General features: G+C 41.7%; 1 protein-coding gene across 1 annotated transcript in view; it reads left to right on the top strand.

Moving 5' to 3' along the window:
• The window catches only part of PDILT (protein disulfide isomerase like, testis expressed), a 57,441-nt gene extending 46,296 nt beyond the window's left edge, over positions 1 to 11,145 (top strand). The window contains exons 8-11 of the mRNA XM_089669936.1: positions 4,019 to 4,139; positions 5,592 to 5,773; positions 7,599 to 7,685; positions 11,015 to 11,145. Of these exons, the coding sequence (XP_089526062.1) occupies positions 4,019 to 4,139; positions 5,592 to 5,773; positions 7,599 to 7,685; positions 11,015 to 11,071 (447 nt within the window). The 3' untranslated portion in view covers positions 11,072 to 11,145. The remainder of the gene's footprint in view (positions 1 to 4,018; positions 4,140 to 5,591; positions 5,774 to 7,598; positions 7,686 to 11,014) is intronic.
• Positions 11,146 to 13,697: the final 2,552 nt, after the last annotated feature.

The following is a 13,697-nucleotide window of genomic DNA, read 5'->3' as shown; positions in this document are numbered from 1 at the left end:
AGGTCCAAGTTTTACTGTGTAATTTCACACTTTATGGTGATTTAATTTTGCATTTTGTAATTTTATTTATTTATATTGTTGTTATATGGAGTTTATATATAATGTATCTTATTAAGCGTCCCATTGCACCTTGAATCCCTCTCCTTTTTTATGACCCAGTGTGACAACTGGCTTTTCATATTATTTTTAGGCATCTGAGAAGATTTTTATCATCGTCATTACAGTACTTGATATTGTATGAGTAATATTCATTGATTTGTTATTTACCTGAAGGTATCACATCCTCAGTGTATACCATTCCACTCATTGAATACATTTAGATTGATTTACGCCATTATTATGTACTGTCACAATCATCAGTACAAACTGTATTAGCTGCTAGATTGTTTATTGCAGCTGGGATGTTCTTTTGTTAATCTCTGGATGTCCAGCCTGTCATAGTCTGACTGTGTCAGAGTAGATTTACTCTGCAGTCACTAAAGATCCACGGTAAAATGGCGCTGACGCGGCCCGCGCATGCGCACCAGCCGCACTCCGGCAAAATGGCGGCAACGCGGTGCGCATGCGCGGACCGTATATAAACCTGATCCACAACTGTCATGGCTCAGTTGATTTTCCTCTGAAGACGTGCGGTTGCACGAAAGGCCTCAGGAGATCAACTAGCTGTGACGTCAAGCCGCCAGAGCCACGAGCTGGTCCGGCGGCCTGTCAAGGTCCTTCCTTTTCCCAGAGGTTATGCTGCTCCATGTGCTGGCATCCATCTTGGATTTCTGCAGAACATGGTGGGAGTCTTTTATGCCTTCAGGCCTCTGCGGTCTATCCCCCAGAGGGGTGTGGTTGATCACATATAAGCCTGTTGTCCGCACGTGCCCTTTGCATTCGTGTCTTGTGTGTTAGTGTTGCAACAGCTCTGTTTATACTCTCGTGACTCTCCTGGAATCTGACTCGGCTTATGACTAGACCATTCTCTGCGTTTTCCTTTGATCTGACCTCCCGTTGCTGAACCCGGCCTGTGACCTGTGATTCTTGTCTACTGTTCTGTACCGTTTGTCCCGCTGTTGTCAAACCGGCCTGCACGACTACGCTATTGTCTGATCTGATTCCTCCCAGCTACACGCCATTGGCGGCAGCCATTACCGCAGCTGGGGTGTCTCGGGGGCCGTGACCTGGTTCCTGGCTGCGTCAAGTCCATCCCCACCATCAGGGGCCCTGGTGAAGGGCAGTCTGGGACTCCGCGCCCTGAGGGCCTCCGGTCTGTGGGTGGTGGTTGTCGTCAGTCAGTGCGGGACCCTGCCACTAGGCCTGCCTGTCCGTTCCACAGCTCCTGCCCTGACACGGCCATCTTTGGAATGGTCAGTGCACCTGTCATCCTTTATCACTGCATATTATTTTTGAATAAAATTAAGTGAATTTAAAAACTACTACACTATGGGCACAATTTTTATGGCTTCTTTATGGAGCCTACAGAGCCTGTGAGGAGTACCAGTCTGACCGAGTATCCAGAGGAAGGGAATCCCTGTAAACAGGTGGCTGACCCTAAAGGAGACCTCTGGAGCCAAGCAGACATCTTCCACCGACCGCAGAGCTGCCCATTCTTAGACAGATGTTCTACAGAGTACCATCACACATCATTACCAGTAGCCCCTAAGGAGGAATTTTTTACATGCGCATATTCTATGCGCATCTGGTAAGCGCATAATCCTACCGTTTTCGACATCTATTTCCTACATTGGCGGATTTCTTGATCATTCATATGTTTTTAGACTGATTCCACTACCCTAGTTTTATTTTTAGCGCTGCACTTTTTATTTCTCATTGTATTTCTGAGGTTTCTTTTGGTTGCCAGAGTGTACTAGCTGCTACACAGGAGAGCGCTCACTACTGTCTATATATATACTATCTCTATAATAGGCTCTGTGAATGATGGCACTCACAGAGAGAGCCCAACAAAGGATAGCGTGATATTCAATGGAATTTTATTTCCACAAAATAAGGTAATAACAAAAAGGAAAGACGACTGACCATATAATATTCAGGTTGGCCACCAGCGGTGGCGTGACGTCTGGATGCTGTAGCCCCCCTGATGCATTTTGTTTGAAGCACTTAATCATAGGGTGCAGGCTGAGATCCTCACGTTCAATTTTTTGGACTGTGTTATCACTATTACCACCATCATGTGGTTGTAATTATTCTGCACTTTATATGTATTCGATTTTAATGCATTAATTTATAATAATTTTTTATGCCGTTACTTTAAGACATATTTATCACCTTTTACCACCCTTATGATTGACTGAATCATTCAGCTATTTCATTGGGCGATATACCTTCACTTCCTGTCCCATAGCCAAACTGGAAGTGATTGGAAATCCCTAAAAATTAAAGGAATCCTTTGGGGACCTCTAAATCCCCATTGGAAGATTTTCCCTCTTTTACGTTTCTGGGGACAACCCAAAATTTGGGATTTTCATTAGCAATGAAAATGGTAAACAGGATAATAGAGGGGGTGAATCTCCTTGACAGGGGCACAGACAGCAATAAATACTTGACAGGTGTTCTAATCCATCTCCATTAAAAAACTAAAAAAAAAAAAGTTTTGCCTTTAGTTATATTTTAAAATGGTAGTAAACCGGCTGAAAAAAACAACAAAATAATGGGCACCACATACTACTACATTATGACAGACTTACCTATACACACTGTCACGGCTCCCCATTGCCGCCATCTTCACCCGGTCTTCCTTCCAGGTTCCAGGTTCGTGGGCTCCGGCCAGTATGAATGACGTCTCTCCTGCACATGCGCGCCAGAGCCCTTGGCTGTGGCACAGAGCTCTGAAGGTCTTCAGACCACATGTGCCAGTGACATCACCAGCTGCATGCTGTGTGAATATCTCCCAAATAGTGCGAGTTTAGGAGATATTCATTGTATCTACAGGTAAGCCTTGTTATAGGCTTACCTGTAGCTACAACTTACAAATTGGACTTTTTTTCCACTAAGTTTTATATAACCCTCTAATTTATGCTTCTTTGTAATCCTCTCACTCGTTGGGCAGCTTCTTGTCACACAATTGTGTGCTATGTAACTTGCCTCTCTGTGTAGTGAACAGTAAGTCTATCTGAGTCTAGAGTATAAATATTTGGTCTGTATATTGCAATCATTAATAAACTGGTGTTCCAGTACCATATCATTAGCAACAATGAACGTATGCAGTGGGGCAACTTAGTATCCCATTGAAAGGTCCAGACAGGCAAGCTTTGTATCATGCATGTGTTTCAGGGTGTAATTTTCTACTTTGACAAGAGCCTTGGATAACAATATTTTTTAACTGTATGTAATAAATCAACTTTTCTATTTAATAAATTAATTTTACAGTATAGGAAATTCATACATGTCAACATCACCTAAAATTTGGGACATTTATTATCCTTATCCCAGATTATTAGGCATTGGTCATGTGGTCTTTGATGAACAGGAATGTCAAAACAGTGACTCTGTCTAACAAATGTTTCCCACCATTGGCAATTTCCCCTTACTTCCTGCTACAGTGACAACATTTTCATCAGGACAGTGTATAAAGGAATATCTCCCCAACAGACAGCAATAAAAAAAACAAACCTGTCCTAATTTGACAGAGGCTCTGCTCATTTAGCCCCATGAGTAGAAAACACATGACCAATGCCTGGGATAAAAGGAGACCACAGTAGAAATTATCTGAGGATAGGTACTAAACATCAAATTTTCACGGACAACAGGGCTGAAAGAAGAACTGTCTGTGATACTAAAAATAACCAATTCGATTTTTCCTGTTACTCTCTTACTACAATATGAGATTATGGTACATGAAAAGAAGCACCTGATTGGTTGCCATAAGTAACACAAACATTTCTTGTTCCAGTGTATTGACATACTGTCATACATTCTTTGGGACACTGTTTTTAATATAATGGTATTTGTGTATTCTGACTGGCCCTCTCATTATTTTGGCATATGTAATAAATTAATTTACTTTTTAAAACAGCACCAAAAAAACAGTGAAGAGATCCCTAGTGACTGGGACAAACATCCTGTTAAAGTGCTGGTGGGGAAGAATTTCAACAAAGTTGCATTCAATAAATCAAGTGATGCATTTGTCATGTTTTGTAAGTATAGCTTTTTATTTTCCAATATGGTAAAGAGATGCTGGATCCTCAGGATCGCTGCTGTTCTCAGTTTCATAAAAGAACACCATAGTCAGTTGGCAGATTATATGATTGAATGGCTGGCTATTCATTTTTTCAACGAATCACATGTTCTTCACTTGTGACCAGGGGCGGACTGACAACTCATGGGGCCCCCGGGCAATAGGGGATCATGGGGTCCCTGTGACCTTGCCCAAACTCAAAAAAGCCTATGAAAAAGGTACCAGGGGCATCTCATGGGGCCCCCTACTGACCCCGGCCCCTCGGGCAGTGCCCGAGTTTCCAAATGGTCAGTCCGCCTCTGCTTGTGACTATAAATGCATGTTATACTTCATTGCCAAATTTGTGGCTTTCCAAAATTTAACTGCATTCTCAAATAAAATATAAATTAAAAAATTATTATTATTAAAAAAATTATAATTATGTCTACATTCAAAGATGGAGATTAGAAGAAGGTTTACATGGAACATTTGGATTCTAGGCACCAAAGCAGCCCTGTACAGAGGCGTAGCTGGGGGGAGGGGGGCAGGGGGGTACATATGTACCCGGGCGCCAAGGTACAGGGGTGCCAAAATTAGGCTTACAACGTTATATTTTAATAAGTGAATAAGGGTAATAAATCGGTCACAAGATCACTGCAGCGGCTGCAGCAGACGTATCATCTGATATGTCTGCCATCCACAGTGATGATGCTGCCTGCCAGCCACTGCAGCCAGCCGAGATACGAATTCTGCGTACAGCCGGTTGTTATTGTGGCAGAAAACAAAGATGGCTTAAACTCTATTAAGGTACACGTAGGCTGAACGTTGTGTACATAAAGTGTTTATTAAATTGGTAGTACTTGTTCTAGTATAAAACAGTTCATAACTGCTGGGTAATGTCTTACAACATGGACACGGCAGTGCTTCTGTTCCGTGAACGGGTGGGCAGTATTTGTTAGCTCGCCATACTTACCTCTGGCCATACTTAAAAGCTGGACCAACGGTGGCGAGCTAACAAGGTTTATCTGTAATATTTTTTTATATATAGAATAAAATTTGTTATATCGATATTTTTAAATATCTGGAGCATAATCTGTGATTAAACGGGGAGGGGGGCTGGGGCACCAATTGTATAGTTCGTCCCTGGGCGCAAAATATCCTAGCTACGCCTCTGGCCCTGTACAATTGACTAGCATTCAATCTGAAGTCAATTCAGATGTCTCTTTCATAGCTTTGTCTGTATTATGATATACATCAGAAATGGATACTGGGCTGTGCTGCTAAATTCCACCTACTCGCTATCTTTTTCCATATCACTGAAGGAAGCTGAGAACAGGAAAAAACATGGAGGAGGCATTACATTAACATCCGTGTACACATAAATAATTTGCTCATTTAGTATGACTCTGTTATTTCTTCTTCCCCATTACAGATGCTCCCTGGAACGAGGAATCTCAAGAATTATTACCAGTGTGGGAGGATTTAGGAAAAAGATACATGAATAATACAAATGTGACAATTGCTAAAATAGACTGTACAGCCAATGACATTCAGTTAATGGTGCTGGATCGCTACCCTTATTTTCGTTTCTTCCCTGTAGGATCAGATAACAAGGTGAGGAAATGATCTGAAAATGTGACACGATCAGAGACTTCTGTTTCAAGTGCACCAGTCCTCTGAAACTACTGCTGGCTGTAAATGGGTATTCAGCCCGAAAAACAAAACAAAACAGGTTCTTCCATCCAAAAGAGTTACTGTAGATGGGGGAATCCCAAAGCCCCCCACCTACCCCCCTGCCAGGACATTGTATCCCCACAGTGGCACCCACCACTGTGAAAACACACAGTGCAGCTGATTTGCTGTGGCTTTTTGATCAATAGAAAATTTTCCATTCTGTCCCTTTGACAGAAATTGATTAAACTATTGATATCTGAGTTGGGAGCCCACACTCTGATCGAATTTCTTACTGGACCAGCCGCATTTTGATCTGTGCATTGCCAGCTTAGTAGCATGATTCTTTCCAGTCCTTGTGCCTGCATGTCAGTTTTTTTTTCTGAATGTAGGTTTAGGTGTGTTTAGGAAGTATCTTTTTTAAAGCATTGCAAGATCCACAAAACCTAGGCTGCCATGATATGTTAATCTTAACCCACTATGAAGAACATGCTTGTTGACTCATTCCTCTTTATTCTCCCAACTTCCTATTAAAGATGAAAAGAGGAACTGTGCTTTCAGACAAAGTAAACTTATCCACCATACCTCATGATCTAAACTAACCACCCCCCAAATTCTGAGTAAGACAGCGTGACCTAACTCCTCTAGCCAAAATCTTCACCGCCGGCTGTGCTTGTATAGTGAGCCTCATAGACTCATCAGGACAATCTAATGAGTGTCTCCAGTTCTCCAGTTTCTGATATAGTACTACTTTTTTTTAAATATGTATTTGAGAGAAAACAAAGTCCATAGTTCTCCTGCATCCAAAGCAGGGCTTCTTAATACAGAACTAAACAACTCGTGAACTACTTCCCACCACCCTTCTTCTACACCACCATTTCTAAAAAAAACAGCGCATACCAAGATTTGGGAACTCGAAGAGACCGGCGGTTTATCTGTGCACACATGGTGGACTTCCATGTATACACACAAACACGGCCAGCTTCTGGTGGATGGGCAAAATAGTGCCCAGCAACATTTGTGCATGTCTGGAAAACTGATGTGTGTGCGCAGTGATGCCACTTAGTAACCCACTGCTGTCTAGGATAGTTATGTGCCTAGGCTGGAAAACCATTGCCTTGAAGCACAAGAAGAAAAACTGTAAAAAAATGGAATTAAAAAATGTTAGCATTGGAGTAAGAGGGAAGGGGAGGAACAGAATAAGAAATTGTTTGTTGGGATTTAGTTCCACTATAATCTAGCCATATGCTAGTAGATTTTCAAATGAACACATATGAATATTCATATTAAATTTCTCATCAGTACATAGTAGCTGACTTGTGGAAGATCTTTCAAAAGTACTTTGAAATTTTGTTTTCTTTTAACATTTGGTTTTGGAATGAATGGACTTTCCAAAATGAAAACCACATAGAAATTCATTATTTCAAGAATAATTTACCATACTGTTCTGCTCTTCAAATTTTTTTGTCACTGCAGTCACAACCAAATGTCAGCTTGATCCCACTAACAATTAGAACATTTAACAAACATGCTTAAAAACAAAAATTTGGCCAGCTTTAGATAACCTTGTTACCAACAAAATATACTGGGGTGAACTCAAACTGCAGCAATGTCTGGACAAAAACTGAACAAAGCTGAGTTTTCTTTTTTAATACATGTGGGTGGTGTTTGCATGCTGTTATAGAGATGCATGTTTGTTTTATATATCTTGTATGTTTCTCTATCTGGAAAAACACCACCATTAGCTAACTTCTCCTTTTCTTTAAAGTCTGTCCGCTATACAGGAGGCAAGACAATCAAGGCATTCACAGAGTTCCTAGAAAATGAAATCAAGTCTTCAAAAACCAGGGAAGAGGTATCGTACATCAACATTTTATGATTTTTAACACATATTATAGTGAAGAAGTATAAGAACACCAGTCACCCATCATCTAATATCACCGATTTGCATACAATAGTAAGGTGTCAAGGGAGACCACAGAATATGATGTTTGGGACCTCCATCAGATGTTTATGGTGATTTTGTTTCTAATCATTCTCTTCCAAGGAGAATAATTGATTTATAGTATACAATCCATGGACTGATATGCCACAAATGGGGAAGTTGATTCTGATTGATATAAAGGATAAGATCTTAAGTTATCAAACGTAACTCTGTTTCTATCATATAATCTGATTAAATATTGATTAAAATACAATTGTACTCCGCGAGGCCCATAATGCCCCCTTGACGGAATGGTACTATTGTGTACAGATTAGACATTGGATTTTCTCTCTTTTTCATGGTTCTGTCTTTCCTTTTCGGAAGACGCCATTTGCACATATATGTCAACATTCTCCTGGAACCAGGGGTACTATTTCTTTACTTTATTCCTATCTTCTGTCGACACACTCCCCTAGTCCTCATCCCTACATTTTGAAATGAGAACGCGACTTTATTGAACAATTGGAGCTGGAGGTTTGGAGCAGGACTTGGTTGGCCGTGGCCAAATGTTCTTTTAATACTACCACTATGGAAGCAGCATATTAGGTTCTTTTAAGATGGTACTGGGTCCCTGCGAGGATCGCTCACGCGAACCCTTCTTGTGGCGATCATTGTTTCAGAGACTGCAGAATCCATGGAGATGAACTTCATATATGGTGGACATGTCCACGTTTGGTGGGATTTTGGTCCAGAGTGTACAGTCTCTTGTCGACCATTTTTCATTCGACCTTCCGTAGAAACCCTCACAATGTGCTCCTTCACTGCCCGCTTCCTGGTCTCCTACCCCTCCAGCAGAAATTAGCCACCTATCTTTTTATAGCAGCCAAGAGGGCTATTGCCAGGGCCTGGAGGAAACCGACTGTCCAGATTGTGGAGGTGAAAATGATCCTTGACCACCCTTATGATCAATGAAAAAAAGTCAAGCGTGCTGAATGATTCTCATTCTTGGTTCCTGAAAGTTTGGAACCCCTGGTGGTCTTACGCTCACCCTTCGCTGCCGGGATACAGTCTAGGTTTGCACTAACCAGGGAGGGGGACCCCCATGCTCAGGCCATCTCGGCACCCTGTCTTTCTCTTTGATCCTTTTTTTCCCTTTATCTATCCTTTTTCAGGCTTTTTCCCTTTTTGTCTCTAACTGCAGTTTTCTTCCTTCCTCTTTTGTGTACTTTGTACTCCATGTTGTCATAGCCTCCAACTTGACCCCATTCACATGTGCTTTTGTTCAAGCTTATCCTGCTCTAATTGGGGCGTGTTTTCCCCCTTTTTTTTTAATTTTCATTGCATATCAGTTATCCAGTTGCTGATGGTACTGACTGTTGCTTTTTTCTTGCATATTGGTCCCCTGTGAGGGACCTATCCTCCTTGTGATTTATTTTACTACATTGCCTCTTTAATCTTGAAAATGTAAAAACCTAATAAAAATCATTGTAGAAAAAAAAAATATACAATCGTACTCATGAACAAAGTATCTCACTGCTGCTGATGCAAAATAATCGATAATATTCCACCCTGGCAATAATAGTAATAATAAACTCAGTTTGGTTGAATTTGATCGAAATTGAGACTAAAATTAAGTTATGGGTATTCAATTGATCGGATAAAAAACTGAAGCAAGTATGATCACCAATACTGTCTGCCTGTGATTGTGATGACCATGGTGGCTGAAATGGTTTTCTTTTTTAAGTATTTTTTTCCTTTAATTTTACCTGGTGATCTGGCCAGTAGGTCTGTTATTTTTCAACTTCCTTTAAATAACAAAAGTGGCAGTTAAGGGGTTGAGACAAAAATTTACCACTGACAGGGGTACTTACAATGGTCAGCTTTTATTCGTGTAAAATTTTTATTCCAAAAAGGGTAGAAAAATGTTGCTGTGAGGTATCATCCACACCTGTGGCAGCCGTGACCACCCTTCTGAAAAACACTCTAAATACTTTTCAGAGGGCAGTAGGTGATCCGTGTAGGGATTCACTTGTATGTGTCATTTGTCTGGTTTGTTTTTTAGGCTGTGTTTAGCCACTGATCCCAATTAGGGATTTGGGTCATTGGATATTACTTTGTGTGTGTGTTTACCACATTGGGTCCAATTAGGACCACGGTTTTTATTTCACGTTTTTTTCAGGTCACTTTAAGGTCCCAGATGGGATCAAGTCACTATATATTTATGTATCACCTTTTATGAATTTTTATGTATCACAATTTATGATTTTTTTTACTATTAATATTATAAGATTATTATTTATGTATTCATAAAAATATGGTTTATTTATGAGCGCTACACCACTTTATATATGTTTAGTAGGTGATACTGCCACCTCCTGAATGCCAGTTCTTTTTCTGACAGCCAAATGGACATTCTATATGTAAATTTTGCACCTCAACCTCAAGCCAAATATTTGGCTTGCAGTTGTGGCATGGTCCCATATACAGTTGGATTGCAGGTGGCAAAGCGACAGGGAATATAGTTTTTGCTGCAGTCGAGACACATGTAAAGCCTGTTTTTACAGCCTCCTGGCCTGTGTATGAATGAGGCCAAATTGTTTAACAAGTGTTAGCTGGAGTTTGGCTTTAATTAGTTAGTCAGGTCCACCTAAATCTGCTAGTGCATTTAATACTACCCAGATGGCCAATGCAAATGAATGATTTAAGGATTGGTAGGATAAGGTCTCATGCACACTTAAGCTCAAAAACGCCTGTTTTACAGGCATTTGACAATTTGTTTTTTCTCTGCCTCTAACCACTCCATGCACACATAAGGTTTTACAGGAGTTTAGAAGAAGGGAAAGAAAAACATCACTTGTGCATTCAAGAGAGGAGTTTTTTGGCAGAAAAAATGGCTGATGCGCCTAAATGTGGGTAAATGCATCTAAATGTACCTAAATGAATAAACGTCCAAGAGCTTGACATGCCTAAACGCATTTGCAAAAATGTGGCATCAGCACGATTTGAAGCTGCTTTTCTCCTGCTGGGGAAAAAGTTTATAAGAGCCCTAGTGTGCATAAGGCGAGTCAAATTTTTATTGCTGTCTCTGTCCACATTAAGGAGATTTATCCACAGTTTCTGGGACAGGGACGGGAAGTGAGGATGAATCTCCAGACACAGGCACCAATAAAAACATTTTTTCCTTAATTTACTATATGATAGTATTTTACAATGCATATTGCCTGAAAACAGCTCCTGACAATTTGCACCTTTTTTTTTAGGACTCTTCTGAATCAAGCAGTGAAGATGATACTAAGAAGTTTAAGGAAGAGTTGTAACTGTGTATGTGTTTCCCTACTTCCCCAATTTGTTTTAAGAATCAGATAGCTTTGAAATAAATTTCAAACAGTAATTATTCTTCACTGTATGTATTATTGACAGATTGTTTACTTTGAAGGCTATAACTGTCCAAACACTTACTTGGCAAGTTCCTGTTGGGCCCTACCTGTACAAATATTTGAGAAAAGAACTTACTAGAAGGCTACATGCACACAACCAAAAGAAACACATTTACTGCGCTAACAGAACAATATACAAACCAGGGCCATCTTTAATATTAATTGGACCCTGGGCAAACATTTTCCTGCCCCCCGCCCCATGCAATTTCAGGCTGCACCCCAACATTTCAAACACATTGGTTGCTAGAGGTTTCTGCACATCATTACTGCTCACTGATTGGTTGCTGAAGGTTACTGCACATTATTCTCATGGATTGATTTCTATAGGTTACACATCATTATGGCTCACTGATTGGTTGCTGAACATTTCAGCACATCACTGCTTGCACACCATGGACTGGGGAGGTTAGGGGACCCACCAATAGGCAGAACAACACTACTAGAGTGTGTTATTAGCAATGAGCAGAGCAGAGCACACACAACTATAAAGGTTAGGCAGGAATAGAGCCCAATGTGAGCATCATCCCGAAGGATGGGCTGCCAGGGTTAAATGACTAATCATGCCACCTGCAGTAGAAGGACCAGCCAGGAATAGAGAAGTCATACAGGACAGGGGAGACTTACACAAAGTTTGTCCTCCCAGTGCAGCTCGTTGAGTGTCCAGAGGCAGCCAGCACCTCTCTCTCCTTCACCGTCACCTTCCCCACCTCATACAAGTCAGCCTCTGCCCTGCCAACACTGGCTGTGGCCACCATGCTATCTGAGCCAGGCCACCGTTCTCATTAGCCCTTTGCGCTCTCCATCTGCCACTGGGCCGCTGCTGATTAGGCAGGATGCTGTAGACTCCCAGGGTGGAGGCTGCATGTGTAGTGTGCCCGCACATTGCGGAGTGTGAGTACTGGAAAGCAAATGCCAGTGTAGGGCCAATCCCGAAGGAGCCACTTGATAAATTTTGGTTCTCTCTTTGCTTACCTCTGTGCCCCCATTGACAGCTCCCCCCTGTATCCCCTCATCCACAGCTCACCTCTGTACCCCTCCTTGTCCACAGCTCACCTCTGTACCCTCCCATCTGCAGCTCACCACTTTTCCTCCTGTCAACAACCCACTTTTTCTTGCAACAGTTCACCTATTTGCCAAATTAGAGCTCAACTTTGCACCCCTGTCCACAGTTCGCCTTTGTACCCCCTGTGAAAAACTCAACTCTTCTTCCCATACACAGCTTACACCCCAAGCTGCGGATGAGAGGCAGTTCACAGAACCTGCCCCCCTCCCTAGACAACTCTCACCTATATTCACCACCCACCCTTTCCCACCCTTCAGAGCTCTCATCGCTTCATATGTTTAGTTCCCCACCTCTTTACAGCTCTCACCTCTTTTCACAAATCCACCAATCTCCCCCCCTTCATAAATTCACCCTCCCTCCTCTTCACAAATCCCTCCACCCCCAGCTGGCACCTCTGCACTACACCTCCAACTTCCCCACACCTGTGTTAAATCAGTCAGTTCTTTTTCAGGGTTTGTTTTCTTCAAAAAACCCATATAAATTATTTTCAGAGTGTCAGAGTGTTCTGGGTATAATCAGAGGTGTCACCAGATTCTGGTGAGAGCTGAACCTATATATATAGCCAAGCAACACCCAAGGGTGTGCTACAATTGCTTGTGTTGGTACAATGATCTCTCAGTTCTTTTCAGATCAGCCTGCTCAGTTGAGCAAAAAAAAAAAGAGTGTGTGCAACCAGTTTTACATGATTGGACATGCATATACATGTTCGCATCTTTGCCAGTGCACAAGTTGAAGATATACAGGGGACTTGCTGTAAGTGGTTATACACTATGAGGTGCATCTGACTTTTCTTTTGTCTTCCTATGCCTGCCCCTCTGAGTTGGCGGAGACACATATTGTGAATGAAGTGGCACCACCTCTGACTGAAGCCTGTACACATGGGCTGAATATTGGCCTGTATTGGCCAGCTCAACAGATACCAGTTGACATGCAGCCTGTGTGTATACTAGTCTGTTGGACAGAAGCTGTATGAAAGGCCAGCTTCTGTTGAATGGGCATGCTGGCATCTGATCAGTGCTGGCAGCCAATGGCTGCAAGCGCTGACCAGTGTGTTCTGGCGGGAAGGGGAGCAGTCCCCCTGCCAGAACACAATAGCTCTACGATAGGATTGCTATGCTAACATTGGATAGTTAGTTCAGCAAGCTCCTCCCAGGCTCTTTAGTTTTTTTTTTTGTTCAGGCCGCTGGGTTGAACAAAAAAACTGATAGTGTGTACTAGACAGTACTGTGCTTAATGGCTTGATAGCAGCTTTTCTATTTGTTATCCCATTAGCGCACTTTCACATTGTTTTAAAGTATATGCACACAACTGTAAAATGTTACTGACCATATAGGTAAGGTCTTTCTGGCACAAAAGTTCCTGTATAAATTATTGCTTTTATATACGTGTCTTAAATTTGGGTGCACTGGTCAGTAACTATTCAGAGGTAAGTTGTACATGATC

This window comes from Staurois parvus, unplaced genomic scaffold (genome assembly GCF_062004578.1).
Source record: "Staurois parvus isolate SC_StPar_1 unplaced genomic scaffold, SC_StPar_1.0 ptg000084l, whole genome shotgun sequence".
NCBI classification, from domain to species: domain Eukaryota; kingdom Metazoa; phylum Chordata; class Amphibia; order Anura; family Ranidae; genus Staurois; species Staurois parvus.
This window is presented reverse-complemented; position numbering and strand designations above follow the sequence as displayed.